The following is a 25,245-nucleotide window of genomic DNA, read 5'->3' on the forward strand; positions in this document are numbered from 1 at the left end:
CCAGGTGCTTATGTTGTAGGGTCACTACATGCAATGTTCATGTATCATAGAACTGCCTTGATCTGTGTGCTTGGAATATCAAAGATTCTACAGCATACCTGTGCCTTTACAAAATTAAAGCTGCCTTGTAGTGTCTCCTTGTTTTTGTATCAGATGATTGTTACTGTCAGTCTTAACAGGTGTGATTTGTATTTTTATGTATGCATGCACCGTTTGCAGATTATGCCCTACTGTGTATGCACTTACATGTGTACTCTGTGTGTAAAGTATGTCAGTAGTGTATTTTGGCTGTGGCAAGTATATGCATGTTGAGGATAGCATATGTAGTATATTCTGTGCTCCTTTAGTCTCTGGAAGCAGAGACAGTAAATGATACAACTCCTCCAATTCGTGGTAGGACAGATTCAGTTTGAGAGTGTTTAATAATCTGTCAATTTTTTTTTTTTGTCAGATGTGTCAGCTAGTGCAGTACTGCAGAGCTCTGAGACATTTTGGCATCCCTTAACACCTTGCATTGTGCAAGAATGAAGAGCAGTAAGCTTGATTTGGAAAGAGCAAGACAGATTGAGATGGCATGAGAATGGAAAATCGTGGAAAATAATCAGAAGTAGTTAGTGAAAACTGGGGATCTGGCACCTTGGGTTGCATGTCTTGGGTGTTGGACCCAGGAGGCTGTGATTGCAGGTGGGATGCAGGAGTCCTCTCACATGCTTGGTGTGTAGCAGAGGTGCGGCAAGGATTGGATCTACACTGCTTCCCAGCTGTTAATAAATACAGGGTGGATTAGCTAAGTGGCCCAAAGCAGCCTCAAATCCATGACGCTTTTAGAAATTGAACAAATATCTAAGCCCCGGTCTAAAATTTTATCCCTCTCTTCAGGCTCTTCAATATTTTTCCTTATTTAAAGGCTTACCTAAAACTTTTGAGGAAAATCCCTGGACTTTCTTATATTCTACTATGTTTCACTGTGGCAGAGAAAGCTGGGAAATGGACAACATATGTAGTAGCAATTAAAACTCTAATTTTGATTAGTTATAATTGAAAAACCCCCACCAAAACAAAACCAAACCAAAATCACCCTACCTCCCCCCAAAAAACCCAACACCCCCCCCAAAAAAAACCCAAAAGAAACAAACAAAAACCCCCCAAAATAACCCCCACCAAACAAACAACAAAACAAAACAAAAACAAAGAAAAAAAACCCCAAACAACACCAAAAAACACCAAAGCCTTGTAAGGCTTCATTACCACAACCCTGTGCCAAAACCTGTACGTTATCTGAGGCTGGCTCTGGCCCCACAGCCCAGGCGGTGCTGGGAGCAGTTGGGAGCCAGCAGCCGTTTCACTGACCGTCGTCTTGGGAACTGCTGTTGTCTCTGGGTTAAATAAAGGTTGGATAACACTGGTGTAGACAGTTCTTTAAATGCCTGTGGGAATGATATTTTAAAATAAAGGGAAGATATTTCCCTATAACCCCAAAATGGAAGCAACCTTATTTATTGTTTAATTTGTCTGTCTTAATTTGTTTAATTTTCAGCTTTCTGGGAAATGCTTTGCAGTCCAATTTTTTTGGGAAGTGTATAAAATCATAATTCCTTTCAAACAGGTGTGAAATGCAAAGTACTCTGGTGAATTCTGCTAAAATTAGTATAGGGAGGACCAGAGTTTAGCTAACATATTATATTAGCATAAAAACATAAGTATGATGTAAGTTGTGCTCCATGCACACCGTGGATTGCATGCTCATCAACACACATTTCACTTCTCATTATTTTAAATCTCTGTTATTGTCAGAATTGTATAAAGGAGCTTGATATAAATTAAAACGATTTAATTTTGATTCCTGAACAAATATTCTATCAAAATAAATAATATTGTGGGAGGGGGGAAAAAAAGAAATAGGTCAAAAGCCTACAGGATATACCAACAGGCATCCTGCTGCTTCTATCTTATGTGTATGGAGGAATAGTTAAGAAAAGCCAGTGTGTTTATCTCACAAAACTTGGTGCAGAGTTACTTTTCCAGTTTTTGGGGCTGCTAATAATTCAGAGAGACAGTTATAAATTTATTGTTAATATCTGTAGAAGTTTCAAAGCAGATGATGTAAGTGTGTGTATGTTTAGTCAAATAATTTTTGACATCTCTGCCATTAAGCATTCACCAGCAACCATCGTTCTTGTAGGTTTTCAAAAGCATTTATCAGCATCTGTCAACAAGTAGTAAATGAGAGCAAATGTATGGGAATTACATATGTCTGTGGTGTAGAGAACGGATCAAGAGTGACTCCCAGCTGGACACCTTTTCCGCGTTGTAAAGGTGCTGCGGGGCTGGTTGCAGACCAGCACAGCATGTCAGTCCCTTCTGTTGACTGCTCTGAGGTCAGCTTATTAGAGAGAATAATTGTGAGTTTTCTTTGGAAATTAAGTTCCCGATGTTTCTTTTGAACAGATAGCAAGCTGTATACCTTGCTTCATGATTAGCAAATCACAGTGTTAATCCCTTTATAGCACTGTGTGTGTGCATGGAACTTTTTTTTTTTTTTCCAATCACCCAAATTTCAGTTGCTTCGATGTCTACCTAAAACGTAGAAAATGTCTTGCTCTAATTTCTCATATTTGTTTAGGATCTATAATGTGGCAATGGTACGGCCAGGTGACATCTATGATCTCTAATAGCTTTTGTGAGGTTTGTTTGCTCACGTGTCACCTAACCAGAGCAGCGTGTGTTATGCATAGGTGTTGTGCCACAAGATCTCAGGTGACAGTCACTGGGAAGGGTAATTAAAAGGTGATGCCAGGAGCTCATTGACACACAAACTCTACAGGCCAAGAGAAGGAGAATCTGCAGGTGACCAGCTCTCAGATGGACTCAATAACTTTAATGACATCACCGGTACTATAATGAATGAAACATTGTGTGCTTCCAGGAGTCTCACACCTGCCATGCTGGCACCCAAGGCAGAGGTTGGGAATGAAAAACCCCATGGGAAGTAACACAAAGAGGTGCTGAGCATCCTACTGCTATCCTGTTGTAGGGTCCTTTCATCCCAGATACTGGAACAACTATAAAGGCATAGACTGTCTTTGACCAGTGGGACCAGAGGGCTCAGTACCCAGTAGGACCAGGTCCCTTGACAGAAGATGATGGATTTTGAGGTCAGCACCCCAATTCTTATGTAGTTGTGATGGGAGTGACCCTGAGCTACTGACAGATTTGGCTGGAAAAGAAGCATTTGGCAGAAGTAGATAGTACCTTGGAAGATCAATCACTGGGAAAGTATCTGGTGAAAAATGTAACCTTATTGACTGAAGTCTAGGAGAAAAAAAAAAATCATCATTTCAGTTTCACAAAAAAGCCCAGCAATCTTCTGCAAAGGTAAGTAATTTATAGAAGAAATGGAGTATCTAATGACAAAATCCAATATTCTGTTTAAAAAAACCCCTCTAGAAATATTTTGGCCATTCCAAGTCCTGAGAGTAATACATAGAATTAACCATATAACTCAAGTTTAGCTCTGTATTAGGTGAAAGTGGCTCAAGGGGTGGTCTGGCTGTAGCTGTGGGTTTAAGAAGAGATGATAGCTTTGATTTCTCATAGAGACTTTGAGGACTGTAATGTTGACATTGAGATGAAGCTGTCTACAACAGCTTGCTCAGTCAGTGTTTGTCTGTTTTGAATCAAGGATGGTATTAATTCAGGTGCCATAACTAGCTGAAAGAGATTGGAAAGGTATTAAAACATCCTCAAAATTTTTTACCTTGGGCTTCTGTACTGTTTCTTTTTAATCCAAAAATGTTTTAGCAATGCTATGGATTGGTGAAAGCCCATTGAAGCAATGCAGAGCTGGTTTTGAAAAATGCTTGTAAGCTTTTTCTGTCTTTGTGTGCCCAGTAAGTTTGATCAGTTTGTATAACTTTAGGAGTTTCATTTGCATGTTGTTGTTGCAAATGATTGAGTCAAATATAATTTACAGTTTTATTTTTTTTTTTCTTCTGAAAAATCCACATTGCCTACACAGTGAGAGATTGCTGACAGCTTAATTATTTGCAATGCTTTATCTCATTAATCCTGTCTCATTTATCCAGAGACTCCTTCATTTGCTTTATTTAATTTCTCAGCTGACAAATTCCATCTCCCAGGATACTCAATATTTTCAGTCTTAACTGGTTATCAATTGGCTCTTCGATCAGCTGATACCAGCTTGAAGATGTGATGCCAATCTCTTCTTGGTATGTTCTGGGATTTGTACAAGAGAGGTTTATCTCTCCTCTTAAGTCTCCCTGTCTTTTATATTGAAATATTTCCTAAAATATCAACTTCCTAAAGGTTGTTGAGAGCAAACCTCATCTGGATTTGGGTATTTAGTTTCCCTCGACTTTTTCTAAATTTAGGAGGCAAAGTTGTTTTTTGTTTTGTTTTGTTGGGGGTTTTTTGTTTGTTTTGGGGTTTGGGTTTTTTTTGAGTCCTCTGGAAATTTTGCCTTGATATATCCTGATGTTTTTTTAAGTGAGAAGACAAGATGCTGCAATGCTTAAATACAGTAGTTGTGTTTGCAGCGTTACTACAGATGCTCCCTGTGAGAAGGGCTGGAAATGCCCCCAGATGTGGGCACTCATGAGCTCCTGGTGAAAATCAATGGGATGTGCTTGTGCCTCCTCTTTCTGCTTTTCAAACAACCCTCCCCTCTGAGTCAATAGATGGTATTCAGAGAGTCAGTCCGGGGTGACTCAGAGTCCAGTGATGGTGTGATTGTATGGGTTTGTGCTGGAGCACTTTGTTGTGCCTTGGGTTATCACAGTGCCAGCTTCCTTGTGCTGAACTCCTTCCCTGGATCTACTGGGAGCGATGGGAAAGATTGAGCAAGGGCCAAAGCTTGCCTGGATCCAGCTTTGTGCTTTATACCCATGGAAACAGCAGACTAGTCCATCGAGGCCAGTGAATAGAAACAGTACAAAGTCAGCAAGGCAGTCTTGTCTTTGAGGGGAAAACTATAGTGATTTAACTTTTATTTAGTCACAAAACCAGAGCTAACCCTTATGTGGGCACCAACCTCTGAAATCACGGGGAAAGCTCCCACAGGCTACATGAATTTTACCAAATTGAATTATTTTGGGGTGGTGTTTTTGTTTGTTTGTTTGTTTTCAGGTAGTGCAGCTGTTCAGGTAAATCTGTCTGAGGGTCTGGCTCACCCCTGGTCTGTGTGACTAAGTTGGGAGGAGAGGGGTTTGTTTTTCTGCCCTCCCTTGGTCATGTTTCCTGGGCTATACATGTGCATGTGTGCATACTACCTCTTCTATACGATCTGAATGCTAACTGCAGTTCCTTTATCTTTAGTTTTCAGTGTAAAATAATAATAATGATGGTAATTCCCAGTGCAGATTTACAGCAGTGAAATTTGGGAGTTGGATCAGGCCCACATGCAAAGTTGTTAAGTACTTTAATGTTACTTATATCAACAAAACAAAACTCTTTTTGGAAGAGGAGGTGGGGGAATAAGAAGTTATTTTTGTAGTTATATTTGCAATTTCTTCTCCCTTTCCTTTCACTCTAGAAATTCTTTATCCTTTCATGAACAGCTGAGAATTAGCCATTTATTCTTAGTGCTGGTGATGCAGTCTTTGATATTTAAAATGGAATGTGTTCCTTTTTGATGCTCTGTGGTTTTGAATGAAGTACATGCTAGCAGATTAATGGTGCAGAACAGTTATACACTGGGCATTTTTTTCCCTTTCCATATTATTTCATCATTCAAAAAAAAAAAAAATCTAATTTTAAAAAGAAGAGCCTGTGAATTGTCTATCATTTGTGCAGTGAAATTATTTTCACAGTGTTGTCATTCTCTTCTAAGTTGAAATCATCGAATAGCTATGAGCTGTCACATTTTTTGTAAGTTATAACTGCATCAAGCTGTGCTGACAAAATGTCCCTGCATAACTGTTAATATGCAATGTCATTTTAAGCATGAAACAGTTTAGCTAATGATTTATCTCTTATAATGCAGCACTTGGGGCAGCTGTATGATTTGTCTCTTTAGCAAGTCAAGTAATTTCTTTAACAAAATGTTAAGCACAGATGGGCCATAGGCTGTCAGTTAACCATTATTGTCCATGCATCTGCTTGCCTTCAATGCACTGTTTTATGTATTCAGCCACTTACTTAGGCACAGCTCTCTGAAAAGCGGAACCTACTCTGATTGGCAAATAAAATGTTCATTTGTCTCTTCTTCCTATTGTTTTGTTTTGGTAACACATGTCAGCAGCTCAATTACCCAGTTCATTAACAGCTCCCAATGGACATGATGGCCAACCCATGATAAGGAGGGTGATTGTGGCACATATGGTCAATAATAGCCTGTCTCTTGGTAATTGTAAATAAAAGTCACTGTTGGCCATTTCCTTTTACTGCAACTACTGTTTTCCTTTTCACTTTGCTATACAAAGCACATTTCTCTATGTGAATCAGCCCAAACAAAATAAAAATACCATCCGCTTCTCTCAAGAAGATCACTTTTATCACTGTTGTGGTGGTTGTTCCCTTTCTGTGCTGACTTTCCAATTTAGAGCTCACAGAAGATGGGATTGCTCTTTTCCAATTCCAGTAACCGATTAATTACTCTTATTAGTCAGTTTACTTAATCAGCAACAGATTTTCTCCTCATTTCTCTCATTCTCTCACTGCAGACTTTACAAAAGTGCCTGTGGAATTTAAAAAAAAGCCATTTACAATGTTTTTGTAAGTATGCCCTTTGCAAATAGCAGCAGTTTTCAAAGGAGTAATTGAAGTGTGACTTAATCCTTGTTAGATGAGCGATCTTCATGTATGGAACAGAGGCTTGCTTTTTCGTTTCTTTTATTGTTTTTTGATATATCACAGTCAAAATGCTGGTAGAAAGGGTTAAAAGCAATTTTACTACTTGTATTTCACATCGTACTAGGTATTCTGTTGCTTTCTGGCAAGATTGAGAATTTTCTTATATGTTTGCTGCTCCTACATTTTCCACTTTTAATGGGGAAATAGGAGCATGTAGCAGCATTATCATGTTTTATCTTAACCCCACTGAGAAATTTTCTGTGGCTTATTCTTTTGTTCTTTGTTTCTTGAAAGTTGCTTTTCCTTTTCCTCTCAGAGAAGAGTCATTCAACTGCTAACAAATTTTGGGCTGTGACCTATTGGGGTGAAACTCAGGGTGTCCAAATCTCCCCTCTCTACTCTTCCCCTGTTGATGGTGAAGCACAGAAAGTGAACAGTGAATTGGATAAAATCATAGCTCTGAGTGCTGTTAAACTTGCCAAAAGTGCTTTGGTGGGAGGACCACAACCTAAAATTTAGGGGTGCTCTTCTAGTCTTTGGAGCATGCTTTATCTTAGATAAACATGGCATTCAGTTGTGGCGTCTTAAACAGCTCACAGGTGGCTGGGGGGTGACTCCAGACCCCCGAGCTCGTCCCCTGCTGTCTGCCATATTCATAACTAATCTGTAGTCTCCACCCAGGGCTGTGGGCACTCAGGGAGTTGTTGAGTGTCAGAGTTTATTTGTCCTGTTTTGATTAGCACAGACCTGGCAGGGCGTATTTTCTTTCTAATGGCTCCTTGCTGTGACAGTGAGGTTTTGGGAGGAGAGGGGAGCCTGGCGTCCTGTTTCCCCAAGCAGATACAGGAAAATGAAGGGCTGATGTGCTGGGAGGGAGGTAGTTGGTCAGCTCCAGAGTCTTCATTCTGTGATGTATGCAAATATAAGCCCGCCTCTAAAGGCGACTGCTCAAAGGGAGGAGAGAGGGGGGCTGTTAGTAGGAAATAAAGATGCCGTTTTATTTTCCTGTGGACTTTATTTTGAGGAAAGAAAGGACGCCTGATGTGTTTCTAGTCCGTCGACTGTTAAAACGCCAGCTGCTGAAAGCCTACCCCACACAAACAAGGATCTGGGGAGGAATGCGCTGCTGGGCACCTACCGCTGCTCCCAGCCCTTCGCAGCAAGCCAGCGCCGGAGGTTTATTTAGAGAGCGCCTGGGGTGACTCTGACGGCCCACATCCTGGGCAGGCTTTTCCCTCTCTCCCTCCCTTTCCTCATTAATTCTTCTGCAATATGATGGAGGGTTGTGCTTGAGCCCCCTTACCTCTGGCAGGGAGAGGCAGTCTTGGAGGGACGCCTCCAGGTGCTGAGGTCTGGGGAAGGGGGTAGCTTGGATTAACCCCTGCTGTGCATCCCCTTCACCCTGCCTGCCCTCCCTGGCCCCCCCGGCCCACCGCCCCCCGCCGCATCCGCAGCAGCCGCCTTTGTGCCTCCCGCATCCTGCCAGGCAGGTGTCAGAGCCCTGAATGCGGGCAAAGGCCCTGCTGATGGATACCACAGATGGAGCGTGGAAATCGGCCGAATAGGCCTCAGCCACAGGCCATTTCTTAGGTCCCAACAAAAGCCTCCAAATAAGTCAACAAAAATCCCAAAGATCACAAAGAGAAAGTGTCATTTGTCATTTACTGTGGGTTTGTGTGGGGGTAGCGGCCCTGCTGCACTCCTCGCCTGCACCCGAGCAAACACGAGGGAGGTCACGCGCATCTCCTCGGGCGTGAAAGAGGAGCAGGCGGCCGTCGGCAGCCCCGCGGTACCCGCTGCCTCCCGGTGCAGAGCGCCCTGGTTAGCCCCAGAGCTGGGGATGCCCTGGCCGCAGCCTTAAGTAATAGAGATGTGGCACGAAGGGAAGAGACTGTGAAATTAATCTTGTGTAAATAAAGAAATGAGAAGATCCGGGGAGTGTTGCTAGTAAATAAACCACTGCCAGAACACTCCCTAGACTTTGGTATACTGTTTTTTTTTGGTCTTATTTTAGTGAGATCCGTGGCTAGACAGAATTTATCTAGGGCAGACCCCAGGCTGTTACACTTAGAGAAACAGCATGTGTAATATTTTATTAAAAAAATTCATAGTGACTGAAGGATTGCCAGAGAAGTTGAGCCTTCGCAGGTCTCAAAGATAACTGTTCTGCCTGCGCTTGTCAGGTGCGCTGTGCTGCAGCTGTAATGTATGGGTTTTAAATGGTTGTCATGTTTTTGTTATTTAATTATTCAAATGAACCGTCTTGCTGAGAGGAAGAACAACCCACAGAATGACCTCTTGTGGGTTATTTTGTTGTTTAGTTTTTGCCCTACATGTCTATTTATGGTGTTTGGGAAAGGGATGGTTGCAGAGCTCCAGGTGACTGAATGCCTATGACACTGGGCAGAGGTTTTTTGCATATCGTGGTAATAACCGGCATGCAGCATTTCCTCAGGCCACCAGACAGGTCATGAGGGGTTAAGGGACATATGATTGCTCTTTAATTCTGTAATTCCTTCTTTAATTGAACTTCATAGCTCAGCTACTGGTAATACCTTTGGCTACCTCTCCCATTTTAAGCTGTGCAGTAAGGGAGTTACCGATGGTCCTGAGGGGTCTGGCTAGGAGTCCCCCAGGGCATTGGTGAGTCTACTTCTTTCTCCTGTTTATAGCTTGAGGGGAGTGGTTGGAGTATTAAGATCATTAGGACAACTATAAAGGTTAGTGATATGTGTGTTGTGTGTCTGTGGAGGTGGTGGAGATATAAATAACTGAGCTAAAATCTGAACACTTCTACTTGTGCTGAATAGTATCTTTTTTATATCATGGAAGTTGATGGATCTATTAGTGAGATACTGCTTAGCAAAAGGGCATTATGCTATGGCTATTGAGCATGCATAAAATAAATACTGATTATTTTAAAGGCTGAGGTGTGTCCAATTTATGTGCTTAGCCAATACTCTGATTGGCTTTTCTCCTATATAAAAGTCTAATAATGGTGTTTTAATAGGCAAAAAAGATAAAAACTCCCTTGAGACTAATAATAATTAAGAAAACTTTGTATGAAATAAAAATAATGCAGTTTGTAGTACAGACATATAACTATCATTTAAGATTACATTTGTCTGACTTTAATATTGCAGATCAGACAAGACAAAGAAACAATATTTTCAATAAAGCTGCACATAGCAGCCAGGCATGGTGAGAGGTAACATCAATGAAATCAGATAGATGTGAAAGCCATTTCTTTTGATACACGTTTTCTCCTTACTTTAATTTTATTACTTTCTCTCTAACTGTTTGCATTTGATTAGATGTATCGTCCTGAACTCTTAGATACTTCATTTTTTTCTGACTGGTTTAGCTTTATGCCTTTCATATACTGTTTAATGAAATGTAAAGCTAAAATTAATTTAAGTCAGTGTTTCAGTTCTGCATTCTCATTGCTGTATGAATGCAAGGTTCAGGGAAACTTCACAAGTTTTTTCTAAGTTTATATAAAACATTTTTAGAAAGATCATTATAGGTGTCCTCATACTTCCCATCCAGTTGGTGAGGGAATTCACTTCAGAAATTTAGGGATAAATAAAGAGTTTAAACTGGCTTTTTAGAGGCATACATGTAGATGTTTGAAGAAGTTTCATACATACATGTAGAGTTTGAAAGAGTGTTGAGAGTTCCTGAGATCTGGGTATCTGACTTTTATTTATTTATTTTTTAATATCTTATTGAACACAATCAAAGGCAACTTTTGTCAGAGAAGTTTTTTGCAAAAGCACAAAAGCAACCTTCCTGTGCTCTATTTCAGATCTTAGCACATCAGGTATGGTGAGAGTGCAGTGCTAGCCAATATGATCTTGTTAGCATGGCTGGAGTGCTCTCCTCCACTATTCTAGCTTGTCAGCAATAGCTGTTCTGCTTAAGGTGGGTGATTTGTATCTGAGCCTAACAAAGGGAAACTATATTTTAAATATCCTACATTTCTTTTTATTCTTGAACAGCAGCAAGAAGCCATCCTGGAGGGTTGTAACTTGGCAGTTGCTGAGGAAGGCAGGTGTCACTTGGGACCCCAGCTGAGAAGATTTGAGATTTGTCACTAGTTCAGACAATGTGTCATGTTCATTTTGGGATACCCTATATTGCCTGTTTAATGAGGAATGAATTGGAACTGTTCTGGATAGGATGCTTGTGCTGATTCCTCTTTGTTCTTGAGGACGATATTCTCAAGAGCCAGAACAGCTTAATCTAGTTTTACCTAGGGCAAAACTTCCATGAAAGTAAGAGACTCTGAGCTGGGTGTTTTCACAGTAAGTTGATGCTGAACTTTATGGGAGTTTCTCCTGATGTCCTGCGCATGTTGGGTCCAAGATATTGATAGTGTCTGAACAATGAAAACAGCTTTCACGTAAGAGCCTCTGATGTAGCAGTAATTGTTCTATTCTTAGTATGCAGAATTTCATAAACTCTTCAGCTGAATTGTCTGAAAAAGCACTTTGTCTTTCTCATGTTGTAAGACTAAATAAACACATTAGGTGTATCTATTAGTTCAAACAGCCTGAGTGAAGTTAGAAATGGAAGATAGCTAGAAATTAATATGGTGGGGGATTTTAGCTGGAGCTTGAGAAACAGTGATTTTTTTTTTTTTTTTGGCTTTATGTTCCCAGTTACTTCCAAATAAATCACGTTAAGAAGATTATTTTAAATTGATGTCTATATCAATAATTTATTACATTATTGAAGTAGTAGAAGCAATGCTTGTATTTCAACCGAACAAGGAGTTTCAGCATCACTGGGGAGTGTCTGCCCTCTTTAGGTGGTTTCCCTTGAAGACTCAGGCAAGAAGTAACACTTGTTGCTTGGAACAGCAGCTGATGCAATTGAAGACTGGCTTTGGAAGTCTACTCTTTTGGTGCATTTCTGTTTGTTGGAGAAAGAGAATGTGGTCAGGTACTGGAAGAGGCTTTGCTGCCTTCACAGCTATAGCTATGGGTTCAGCTGGGCTGTGGCTGGAGCTCACCTGATCGCAGTGATGCCAGGAGCCTGGTCACCTGTGTGTGGTCTCAGTGTCGCCACATCCATGCAACCCAGAAAGAGTTTTGTTTCTGATTTCCCTTTAAACTGCTGATCGCAAGAGCTGGTAGCCCGTTCCTGGGTCATGGGCATGCTGTACGTGGTCTGTTTCTTGCCAACTTTCCTTAAGTACTGACGCAGGGTGTCGTGTGAGGGGCCTTTGGTCCAACACAGCCTGGCTGTTTTGCAGTCATGTCCTGGACCTGTCCTAAGGTTATGTTAGGTGGTCCTAAGACAGACAAGTAAGTTGCAAATGAGGGGGAATGTTTAAATGTGCTGAGATATACTACCACAAATAGGTGTAAATACTGTTCAGAATTTAGGACAAATAATACATGTGACACGAAGTAAATATTTGATTGTGTATGAGAATTAATTTTCCCAGTAGTGTTCTCCACACCTTTGTAACCACTTCCATAACCATTTCAGCAATAAGGTTTTAGATCTCTAGGAAAGGTTTCACAAACATGTGTCTATAAAGTCAAAAAGTTTAAGTTAAAACACGCACACTAGTATGACAAAGATTTGTATCTGATCACTAGTTCAGGGAAAGGAACAAGGCTGTATTGCTTGTCTGATTGCTTGGGACTAAGCAGTACTGCTCAAATTTTTAAAATACTTGTAAACTGCTAGAGGAGTTAAAACAAAGAAATTGAATAATTAATTTACTCAAAAAGGTTTCCAGAGGTCCTTAAATATTCTTAGGGCAGGAAAGGATGCTAATCTCATAGTTGAACTTTTGATTATTCTTTATTTGTTTGAGCACATGTGCACAATGTAACATTTAACCCTGATTTGTTTCTTGAGTTTTTTTGGTATTTTTTTTTAAGTTTGCCAACTCAGTTCTGAGCCATGAGCAAAAAGCAGCTTTTCCATACAATAGGATATAATCAAATGAGCCAGTATTTTGCCTTTCCCCCCCCCCTCAACTAAAGCTAATTTTTGTCTGTCTTTTTTTTTTTTTTTGAGCATCAGCACCCCAGTCTGATGAAGGCTCTGACATCGATTCTGAACCAGATTTGCCTTTAAAAAGAAAGCAGCGTCGCAGCAGGACAACCTTCACAGCAGAGCAACTTGAAGAGTTGGAAAGAGCTTTTGAGAGGACACACTACCCTGATATTTATACTAGGGAAGAACTTGCGCAAAGAGCCAAACTCACAGAGGCTCGTGTCCAGGTATGTATTTAAAAGCTGCTTAACAAAGGGAATTTCCTTTTCTGTTAGCATGTTGGTCTTTTCATATTGTCATGAGATCCTGCTCTGGGGTAGAAGGAAAATGTGAGGCTACATTGTTTACAACCTTAGAACTTTTTGCATCTGTGCATGGACATTGATTTTCCAACTGTTTAAGACAACTGCTTTGAAAAATTTTTGTGGTTTCCCCAGCAATTGTTCCATACCTACCATGAATATAATACCGAGCCTTTGGAGAAGAAGGTCTATTATCCCACTTTGTTTGCTTTATGCATTTGACAGCACTCTGCATGTAATCAGGTCAGCTGTTGTGCCAGTTTATAGTTATCTAACTGATGTCATCTGTCATTGTTTGGGTCTTTCAGGCATTAACACAGGAGGGAAAAGCATTTTAAAAAGGACAGTGTACCTACAGAGCCATGCATGTGAGCAAGGTTACTGGTGCAGTATCTACAGTTTACTTTTAGGTTACCTTTTGAAGTTGACTTGATGTAAACCTTGTAATATCTTTTATTCCCACTGTCAGTTTAATTAAAAAGAAAATAAACCCTCAAATAACTGTTAGGTCTTCACAACTTCATGTAGATCTGGATTGTCTAAAACAAGATAATGTGCTAGAAGAGTAAACCTTGGAGTTGATTTAAATTAAAGTGCATGAACCTGGATTTTCAGATGTCTAAAAATGGGCAGAGAGCAGCCAAATAATTCTGGCATAAACTGCATCCCAGAGTTCAGGTTCAGACTAAGACTTACTTTGTTTCATGGCAAAGCAGCAAGTCCTGTGAAATGTTTAATACTGCAGGCAGAATTCTCTGCTCCTCTCTCACTACTAGACACCTAAGAGTCATTTGGGAAAGCACACGCCGTTTAAATCGGTCTGAGCCTCAAGTGTTCATAAGCAAATGTGCGGTTGGGTGACAAGCAAAATGTCATAGCTTGTGATTTAAGCAAGGAAGAGCAATGAGTAGTAACTTGTGATCTAACCAATGATACAGGTGAATTTGACTGCTTTGGTGAAACTCTGTTTTTATGTTTTGACCTTTGAAGCTCAGCCTGAGTCATTCAAACTCTGCAACTAAAATAGGCAATACAAAATATCCCTCTGACTAAGACAAGCATGTCTGTTGCAGCACAGCTATATTGCTGAGTATCTGTCTTGAAAGGTCCAGACCTTTTCATTTTACCTGCTAAATGTTTTTTGCAGAAGACTTCACACCACATTTCTTGTAAGTGTTATGACTGTGAGAGAAAATCAGATGTATGGATGAATTTGTCTGGAAGGCAAACTCACTGGTGCATGACTCTCTTCTTAACATGTTTACTAAGTGAAATGCTTGCAAAACAGCTTCGTATATAGACTTGGGCCACGTAAGACCGAATCAACCCCTGCGAATCATCCATGCACAAACATAATAAAGATAACTTCCTACACAAGTTCTGTTATCAAGACAAGTGGGATCTAGGATATGATGTTTTGGGCTATGTTAGCTTCAGTGGAAAAATATGATAAAATGAAAAAGACCTTGTTCGTGTTTTTCTAAATCAATGACCCACAGCTAGAAGAAAAGCAGAACTCTCATTAGCATAACAGCTGTCTTAATGTGGCTTTAACCCTGTGACTTCTTACATTCCTTATGGCTTCCTTGGTTCCCTTGAGACACATCCTGTCTCACACCACTCCTATGATCTACAGCCTCACAAATTTCCCAGTACCTCTGACATGGATACTTTACCTAACCCAGCATGGAAGAAAGTTCCCAGTCAATCAATGATTAAAATACCAGAACAAAACCTTTCTGGATTAAAGATGAGCTGGGGTTGAAGTAACCAGCCTGTGGGCAGTTTCCTAGTGTACTCCATCTGTCTGGTACCCTTGAAGGCTGGCAGAGTGATTTAGCAGTGGATTAAGGGATACAGGATTTGCCTTATCAGCATTCAGCACCTCTCTATAGCCCCTTAAAATAGCCACCTATGATGGGCCTGAAATAAAAGACAACCTGTGAAAAGAAAATAACCCTAAGAGACTTGAGGCTGAGAGGGCTGGATAGTCATTCTGATGTAGCATTCAAGCTTTCTTAGTCACACTTCTTTTTTGGTAACACTATGACAGAGATACCAAATTTTATATGGCTATGTACACAAAGATCTCTCTGCTTCCAGATCAAGCATCCTGTAAAAGACCCGGCTCTTTGCAGCCTGAGTCTGGCTGAGTCCAGAAAAGTCTTTTTTTTTTTTTCTTTTTTTTTTTTTTCTTCCTCTGGAGCTGTAAGGTCCAGTTTCATAGAGTTGTTTTACATTGTCTAGGGAGTTATGTAATTGATTACAACTGGACCAGTCTTGCTGTTCCCTCAGTCACTCCATGTAGTGCTCACATCTCATGTTTTGTTTTTTCTACCCTGCTGCCCCCGTGCTTCCCCTTTCTTCTATTCCCCGGGGCAGTCTCTGAATGCCCGTGAAAGGAAGAGTCTTAAACCGCCAAACCATCTATTTTCTCACTTTCCCACTGTTGAAGGGTAACCAAATGCATGTTTCTAAGATGGTTGGTTGGAAGTGGGGAAAAAAGTCGCCTCTGGTCTTAGATAAAACTTAGAACATTTTAGCCCCTAAGGGGAATTTTTTGAAAGTTACAAGCAACTTAAAACAGACTTTGCACTGTGAATGTGATTTGTGTACTTAATCATGGGGACAGGAAAAGCTTCTGGGGAAAGAAGTGTTGCAACAAACTCCATGTTGCAAGAGTCATGAGATGTGTAGCTATAATCATTGCAAATACTTCAGTACTTGGTGTAATAAGAATAAGGAGTGTCATTCCTCCTGCAGCACCTTTCCACTTACAGACTGTTGAGTCTTTCTCCTCTGTGTTTGAGCCTAGGTGTGGTGTGGAGCCAGGACAACCTCTTCTGCTGCCTCTTCCCAAGGCACCCAGCTCTTCTCTGCGTGTTAGATGCAGCAGGAAGGGGAAAGTTCTTCAGTCTTGTACATTCATCAGATACAATTCAGAAACATAGAGTCCCAAAGGATGGCCCTTAATTAAAAAAAAAAAAAAAAAAAAAAATTACCCTGGGAATGTGAGGTTGAAGATTCATATATTGTGAGTAAAAATCACAACCATGCAGTGCTTTACTGGTCCAGCTGAAAACCTCATTAAAACCATCATTAAGTTGCAGTGCAAGCCCTTAAGGTTTATTTTCACTAACTCAATCTGAAGGCAAATTCTAGAAGTGAGATTTTTCCCTAGTGTTGATAGAGATCAAAGGGTCTTTCTGAGCTTCAGAACATTGTGGTTATGGTTTCTGTAACAAATAGTGCACAAGGAATGAAGTGGGTTGCAACCTTTCTGACCACCTTTTGATTCCTGCATCAGGCTTATTTTTAGACCTGGATGAACTGGGTGAACTTAGGCAGCAGCTTGGAGTCTGTTTCAGAGTGATGGTGGGAGGTATTTCAATCTTTTGGTGAAGGATTTTTAAATAAGGTTCAGGTTTGTCCTGTGGAAGGTGGAGGGTGAGGAGCCTGCCTTGGCTGACGGGAGCTGTCTGGTCAGACAAATCTTTTTGGGCTGTGTTTGGAGGGCAGACCTTCCGCAATATAGGAGATGTGATGTATGAGACTTGCATGTTGAACCGTGTTGAGGATGTGCCCCCAGCTGTATGGGATTGCATGGGGCAAGAGGTCCTGCTGTGAGAAGTGGCTGGCACATGGCCATCCTGTTTAATCCCAAAAGGCAACAGGAGAAATTGGTTTGGACTCTTTTTAGTCCACGAATAATGGTGAAAAAGCAAAGTGTGTCCTTTCCTGAAAAGGTTCTTCTCAGCCAAATCCCAGGTTTAAATTGGTTTGCTTGAAAACTTCCAAAAAGAAAAATATTGTTTAATAAAAGAACATGTATGAAAATTCATTTAGATCTCTCCACGCTACTAGGATGGGGTTGAATGTTCCTATATCAGACTTGTAATCAGCTTGTAAGCTTTTGTAAAAAGCTTATTACAACCTCAGCAAATAAAAGAAATTCCAAGAACTCAGAAGCGTTGAGTAGCTGGAAGAAAAATTATATATATATTTTTTTAAAGTGCTGTGCTTGCATATTGTTTTTGTTTCACTGTGGTACAGGTAGGGGAAGCCATGATTTGGAGAAGTTAGTGGGGGGAAAGGTGATGGAAGAAATTATGGCTCTTAAGCTAGTAGTAAGGCTTGGAAGCTCTGAAGTGCAATCTCTCAGCTTTAATAGTCTTTTCTCAGTAGCAAACAGTGAAAAGCATTCACTGGGAAATCATGGGGGAGGAAAGACCAGTGCCTGAAATAAAATTTATATATAAAAAAAAAAATCTGCCCTCAGCTCCTCTGTAATGGCTTGAGCCTGTATGCTGAACTGTGCAGTCCTATGGGGAAATGGGTCAAAAGAATGCAGGACAGATTCAGAAACATTTAAGACCTTCAGCAGATCTTTTCAGTTATTCCTGATGTGGTTTAAGGAGAACTTCTGGTGCCTTTTCTTGAGGCTGTCCCTCTTGTAACATATATAGGATAAAGAAAGAAAAGGCTGTGTAAATTCTTGGAGCAGATAACCCTGTAATTGCAGATTTATTTTTTTTTTCCCCCCTGGGGGTAAAGGAGAAATTCTTATGGGTAAAATAGCCAACTACAAACATAGAAAACGTTTTTAAATATAAAAGAAAAGAAGGGATGTGATTTTGATTCTCTTTTTTTCTGTTCCCTGCTGCCTCAGGGCTCAATTTAGTGGTGCTTTAATTTATAAATAACACAGTTCTATTTGCTTACTGCTCAATATTTTGCAGAACTATTTAGCTGCAGTGTTTTAGAAGTATTTGTGTAGGACTGCGTCAAAGTCTTTTCAAAGAAACCTATGAGAGTTGAGTATGTTGGATTGCACTGGGAGGTGGTTGGAAGTCCTTGTTCTCTTTGGCACAGCCTAGTCAGGTCTTCCTTTTTTATTCTGTGTGTGGTGGGGGTTTTTTTGGTGTTCTTTTTTTTTTTTTTCCCCTTGTTGTTTGTTGTTTTTCCTCTGTCTCCCACCTACCCGTTTAAAAAAAAAAAAAAAAAAAAAAAAAAATCTGTTTTCCTCACATCAGTAACTCCCTGTATCCCAACCAGCATGACTTCCCATGGCCATGAGCAGCAGCTCTCAGCAGACCCCGCACGGAGAGCCGGCAGCCTCGTGGCATTCCCGCCGCCGTTCCCAGCAGGCTAGCAGCACCGCTTTGGGGTGCCGTGAGGAAACAGTCCTGCCCATGGCCTGCCCCTGTGCATATGCAGCAGACCTGATTTCTGTGAGGCCGGGGGTGTGCAGGTGTTGCAGTGGAGCTGATTTACCAACTAGTTGTTTCTAAAAAGCAATTCTGATTTTACTCGTTCTTCTTCCTATGGCTGGACTCTCACAGTGCTCTCCCTGGAGCTGATCTGATGCCATGGTGAGCCGGGATAGAAATTCACCCTACTGCAAGAGAAGGGAAGAAAAAAAAATATTTTCCTTTTTTCCCTGCTGTTTTGCGTTCTCTGAATGAACTCCCGGTAGGGTCAGGCAGACCCAAGTGCTGGTGTCAGCTGTTGGCCCGGCGAGGGTGCCCCTGCACGGGCTGTGCTGAAGGCTGCCGCAGTAAATGCGGGTCTGGCATCAGCAGGGGCTGCAGGGCCGGGCACTGTGGGTGTCGTTACAGGTCACGCTGCCGTGTTTCGCAGGGACAGCGGAGCCAGCCCTGTCTGGGCTGGTGCAGCCCAGGTTCCTTAGCAGTTTCCTTCTGCAGCCTCCCCTCTTTGCCAGGCAGCCCTGCTGCTTCTGGCACACCCACCTCAAACGCATTCCCTGGCGGCACACCCACCAAGGGCTCCTGCTTGCAGGGTGGTTGGATGTATTTTGAACATGTGAATTTTGGGGGAAGGGAGAGGCAGGGAATGGGGGGCTGGGGGAGGCCGTTACCATGAAAAATATCATAAGGCAGAAGGGGAAGAAAACAAAAAACCCTTCTGTCTAAAATTAGAAGTTCTGCTAACAATACATCAGTCTTTTGACTTTGTGTGTTTTTGGCACTCACGCTTGCAATGGTCAGGACTTTGCATAACAAAATATCCACGCGTTTTCTGCAAAATTCACATCTCAAATGCTTTGGCCTGTTGGATCCAGAGATCTTTTTGCCTTAAAAGCACATAGAGCACTCTGTGTTTATGATCAGACTGTTGAAATGTCAAGGCTAATTACGCTAGTGTGTTCCCAAGTGAATAAATGCATCTTTTAAAGAATATCCTGTTGAGATCAACAAAATAAGATATTGGCACAATCACTTGCAAACTGCTTAAAGGAAAAATGATAATAAAAGGCAGGTTTTAAATATGAGAAAACAGAGATGGGAGAAACCTATTGATTCACCTCGTTCATTCTACATCAGTACAAAATCCTTTTCTAATGTTCTAATGTGGAGTGATTTCTTTTTTGGTCAGTCCAGTTCCAGATGCTTGAAAAACTGGAGCCTCCAATACTTACTTCCCTTAAAACACTTTTTTTTTTTTTTTTAATTTTTATTTTCCTTTTGCTCTAAATTTCATTTCATCCTCTTCAGTTCTGTTTTTGAGATGTAAATTTTGGCCAGACACTGGGGTTCAATTTTGTTTCCAAATCATCTGGGTAATTTACATTCCATCTTCAAAAGTGACATAAAAACTGGGGAGCCAGAGCCTCACTAAAATGACTGTGACTTGGCTTCTGGTGCAGACGTTACTTTTGGATGCTTGGGTCCTTCAGACAAGCCACATTTCCTCTGTCCATGGCTGCATTTGCACAGCACCAAGCATAATGCTGACCTAGTTTAGAGCTCCTGCATGTTTCACCAACACAAGTAGATTATATTTCTTCAGACAGTGCTGTCCGTGTAAGAGAACACTGTATTTTGAGCCTCCAAAATGCAGTAGCTTGCTTATCCACCACTTTTGCTTCCATAGGGGAATTCAGTGTGGCAGTGGTGATTTCAAGTACTGTCCTAGGGTTGCTCTGCCTTCCACTGGCATCCATGCTGTTGATGGTGAAGGCAACACACAAGATGGATTAGTTTGTCAGATTAAGTAGATGTAGATAGTTTAGAGTTGGTTTCCTGTTATGCCTCCTGCAGGGTGGCCCTTTCTTACAGTGTGACACTTGTGATCTTCCTCAGGTGCTGCATTTTACTTGGAGCATCTCTGCACCCAGTTGATGACCCCTTCCTTCTCAGAAGGGGAGGGTGTGTGAGAACAGAAGCATCCTATGGTGACCTGCTAGATTTGAAAAGGCCACTCGTGAGGATTTTTTTTTGTGCTGGTGGAAGCTGAAATTTGCTGAACATGAGGACATTGTGTTTAAATCATTTTGGAAATGTACAAACAAAAGAAAATATTTTCCCAGGTGTTTACAATATGTTTCTAAGCAGACACATTGGCTTGTGGTGACTAGATTTATTTTTAAGTCTTGGCTTGATATTGGCAAAATTTTTAAAGATTTCTTTAATTAGTGGTAATAGTGCACATGAATTCTTGATGATATGTGCTGATTTTAAAAATAAAAAAAATTTCAGGGTTGTTGAGAATAAGTGAAGGCAGCTGAACATAGTCTGAAATATAATGATTTTTTTTAAAATTATTTCTGTTAATATACAAAGCATATTACTGCTACTAATTAAAGTTTAGGTTCTGACTCCTTTTAACAAACATGACATAAAATGTAAATAAAATATTTAGGTTTGAGTAATTTTTTTCCTTGGTTTTCCAAACCCGATTTTCAACATTTTAACTCTCCCCTTTCATTTTATTAATATTTATTTTCTCCTGACTTGCTGTTACATTATTTTGTCTTTGTGTTACATCACAACATCTGAAGTACGCAGTTACCTGGTATAATATGGGAGTTAAACACAGTTGCAAGCCAAATCTCAAGACTTCATGGTTCTAGGTCAGTTCCAAAATGTTTTAAATACAGTTCACCATGTGAAAAGAGCAAAGCCATGATACTAAATAGTAGCAATAGTGAAAACTATTGTGTTAAAACATTCAGAATTATAGGTTCAGAGCTTTTCTGTGTTAATTTGTAAAAATGTGTGAGTTGGGGCCACACTTACGGTTATTTTGATGAGAAATTCTTCTTAATATTTTTACTAAGGCAGGTCTAAAGCCCTTTAAAATCAAGAGGAAACAAGGACATATATGGATCAGACCCCTGGAGCTTACTGTAAAGGTCTTGTTTGTTGGTTTGGTTGTTTTTGGGGGGGCTTTTTTTTTTTTTTTAAGTTTATTTTATGTGCTTCTACTATTCAGTAGTGACAAGTGTGTGTGGTGTTGGTGGCAATAAGACTTGCTCTGCAGTTGTGAATTTGTTCAAGGGGTTTTGGCGAGTTAATTTGGGACTACCTTTAGTGCTAGTCAGGTGCCATCTGTCTTCCTGCCGCCTGGGGAAAGTAAAGTGCCAGGGCAAGCGGCGGAAGGTGCGTGCCGTGGAAGGTGCGTGCCGTGGAAGGTGCATGCCATGTCCAGAGCTGACGAGCTGGGAGCCACGGCTGTGCCAGCAGCATGTGACATGGGTGCCAGTCAGGTAGCACCCATTTAGCACGTCCCAATTGCATGAGACTGAGTGGTAACACACACCCTTGCTTCTGCATGGCCCGGGGAAGGTCCCTGCACCGTTGCAGAGCCCTGCTTAATTTAATGGAGCTCCAGGTGGCAACAGAGCTCTGTGCAAGTTGTATTCATCACGAGGCTGCTGTAGACTTTTTGACACCTTTGAGTGTGTTCCTTTCAGGGATGTTTAATGCATATTTGCAGTTCTGGATAAATGCAAATCTATAAATTGAGCTAAAATCTATGTGTAAATAAAAGCATAAAACTTGGCATTAATGCAAATCACTTACTACTGAATTAAAGTTTGGGATCTGACTCATTTTAATAAAGATCTAGAGCTTGAAGGCAAATGGCTATCTGTAGAGGAAGGAAAATCTTGTTACCTTATTTCCTTTGGTGAAATCCACTCATGTAGTGTAGTTCAGTTTATGCTCCCAAACCATTTGAAGATCATCAGGTAACTCTCCTGACCTGAGTAAGGGAGAGTATCATGGAGAAAGCCATAGTTAATGACCTGGGTAGGCTAATTGCAACATGCACTTGTTATTTCCTGCTTCCTCTCTGACCTCCATTATCCTTCCTAAGTGCTCTTTGTCTCTTTAGCAAGCCCTCTTCATCCCTTTTCAGTGTCTTGCTGCTTTTTCCTTCTTTTTGGTTATCTTCAAAAGATACTGCTGCAGGAGTGTCTGACTGGTGGGATTTGGGAGACATAAGCAAGTGGAAGGAGTCTGTGAGGAGTAAATAAGAAATTTAGACTTAAATGTCAGTGAAGGAAGCAGAGGGTAAGGAGAGATGTCAAAAAGGATATAGATGTCTATAAGATGAGAGAGTAAAAAAAATATTGCTGAATCTAACCCTGTCCTCAACTATTGCTCATCATAGATCTCATGTCTCCAACCTGGTGCCTTGTCACTGCCAGCTGCTTTCAGAAATGGCTCATGTGGAGGCAGAGGGAGGGTTGGTATGTACAGCAAAAAAAAAAAAAACCAAACCAGGAGAGGGGGATCCCTGAGGTATAACAGAGGCTCCATCTATCTTTCTGTCCTAAATCTTAAACTGGAGTGGGAATGTGTAATTGAGGAGTAGACGTTGTGGCCAAAGGAGGAGACAGCTGTGTGAACTGAGCGTCTCATTCTGAAAAGAGGATGAAGTCAGATCAAGCTACATGGTGACAAATGGCCCACATCAGAAACCAGATGGCCCAGTTAGTCCCACCACTCCTCCTATGAAATAACAAGTGGAGGGGAAGCCCACAGTGTAGTCCAAAACGTTGTTGCACTCCTATGTAAGGGCTACTCATGGTGTGTAAACCATGTTTCACCTAGAAATCGATGGCTAGGTCATAAGCCAGCATGGACTGCTTGTAGGAAAGGTGACAGATCTGAGACCCAACTTACTTTTGCAAATACATTTACATGTGGCTCTCAGGCCAGACTACTTTACAGGCTGTGCAGATGTACCTTGTCAGATGCTAGCACTCGGTTATAGTTTTATCTAATTGGTAGTATCCACAGATGACCATTGCAGCTGCTTCAGGGTGTACAATTATGAGTAATTTTCTCCTTGTTTACAAATGTGTGTAGCCTCCTTTATCTCAAACAACCTTTATTTTCTGTGGTGGTCCACCTCATGGACCTGAGTTCTGTAACCTAGAAATTGCTCTAAATCTGCAGCAGGGAGGTGTATGTACACACTGGTCCAGGCACTCCTGCTGTGGCTGCTTGCCCGTCCGATTTGTGGCATGTGTAATTGCTATATTAGCAATATTAACGTGTGCAGCTCTTATTATGTCTGCATCTGTGAAGTCTTGCCTCTTGTTTTCTTGGAGGCAATAAGAGCCATCCCCTTTTTAAGACTTTGGAGAACTTAAAACGTGAACTGAGAATAATGTGAAGGGAAGCAGATTTATAAGTAAAATGTCCCACTAATCCAAATCTCACCTGCATGGTACCCTGTCCTGGGGACAGATTTCAAAGTTGCTCTGAAATGTTAATCTAGTACTGAAATTATGATTTACTGTTAATGTCAAGTTTTTAAGAAATGTTTTGTACATATGTGAATACCTGAAAACTTACTGTGAGGAACTTGTGTGTTTTCTATGCTTTTTTAAAAAACGCATGTTTAAAAGCTTAAAGTTCTGTTGATCACTAGTGCAATTTGGTACCTCAATATATTAAGTACAAGCACCCTTCAACAGTGCATTAAGCAATGCCCCTAACTTGTAAACAAATTAAATACAAAGACAATACAATCCAGACCAAATAGCTTTGGCTGGCACTTAGATCAAATGGAGAGATGTTTTCCCTTTCTCATTAAATCTGGCACAATAAGGATAGTGATTGATAGCTGTTGAATGCACTAAAACTTGAAAGTATTAGTCAGTTTGTTTCTCAGGAGAGGTTGTATTTGAGAGGAAACTAGAGTTCAGGATTCCTGTGTCCTGCCCAGTGAACCATGGAAGTGTCTACCAATGACTCCCTTCTTGACTAGGAGCTCTGAGCCCACTGCATCTTCTGTATTTATAATCTCAGACACTGAATGCATTTGAAATACAATGCCATTATTTCTGATGCACCCATATTAAATGTACAAAAATCAAATGTCTCTAATTAAAACATTTGTAGGTCTGGTTTAGTAATCGTCGTGCTAGATGGAGGAAACAGGCAGGAGCCAATCAACTGATGGCTTTCAACCATCTGATCCCAGGAGGATTTCCACCCAGTGCCATGCCAACTTTGCCAACGTACCAGCTCTCTGAGCCCTCTTATCAACCCACCTCTATACCGCAAGGTACAGTAGCCAACAGGTACTTGGTTAAAATAGTGTTATTGGGGGGTGTTCCTGTGTTGATCCATTGTAGAAATGTTTTTTTTTCTCTAATGTAGAAAAAGTAGCATTGGCTAATTTAGGGTCCGAGTCAGCGAGGACCTTGCAAGCCTATTTTAAGCATGCATGAACTTGGGTTTATTTTGCTGCAAGAAAAGGCTAGTTACATGTGAAGGGTGCTAGCTAGAGAAATAACAGCCTCCTGCACGGCAGAGGTGCAGCATTGGTAAAGAGAGGCACATGCTTCCCTACCCCTCAGTTGCATTGGCCTCTGTTGCAAAAGAGTGCCCGGTGTGGTGGGGAAGAAGGCAGCAGTTGCATTTTGTCGTCTTTGCTGCTTTTGGTGATGGTGCACTGGAAACTTCTCTAAGAACTCTGAATATTTAGCTGGTATTGGAAAAAACAGCTATTCGGACTGGCTTGTTTTACTTCAGACAGTAGCAAGTCTCAGTATGGTAAAAATTTTCTGAATGTTATTGAAAATTCTGTGAACTATGATGGATTTGGGGAGGGAGGAGGAGGGGGAAGAAATAGAGTCTCAAATCCAGGCTATGCTAGATTTTACTGTTAAAGAAAAACCTTATAGGCCAGATTTTATAAAACAAGTTACTCTCTATTCTTCTTGCTCCCTCCTTGAAATTTGGATCCTAAGTGGTAGTTGGGTGTTCTAATTAAGGGAATTTTTCAAAGCCTAGGGCTTCGCCTATTCATTGCTATGTTCACTACAAACCATGGCAGAATTTGTGCTGTGACC

General features: G+C 41.0%; 1 protein-coding gene across 6 annotated transcripts in view; it reads left to right on the plus strand.

Annotated features, from left to right (window-relative positions):
* Nucleotides 1-25,245, plus strand: part of PAX3 (paired box 3) — an 81,522-nt gene that overhangs the window by 41,440 nt on the left and 14,837 nt on the right. For 3 of the 6 annotated variants that reach the window (XM_042800642.1, XM_042800651.1, XM_042800646.1), the window contains 2 exons: nt 12,856-13,055; nt 24,290-24,455. In XM_042800642.1, coding sequence (XP_042656576.1) covers nt 12,856-13,055; nt 24,290-24,455 — 366 coding nt within the window. Of the gene's footprint in view, nt 1-12,849; nt 13,056-24,289; nt 24,472-25,245 lie in introns of all 6 variants that reach the window. The other 3 variants (XM_042800622.1, XM_042800632.1, XM_042800656.1) reach the window with 2 other exon arrangements.

The sequence above is a fragment of the Tyto alba genome, unplaced genomic scaffold, assembly GCF_018691265.1.
Source record: "Tyto alba isolate M040663 unplaced genomic scaffold, T.alba_DEE_v4.0 Super-Scaffold_10, whole genome shotgun sequence".
Taxonomy (NCBI): Eukaryota; Metazoa; Chordata; class Aves; order Strigiformes; family Tytonidae; genus Tyto; species Tyto alba.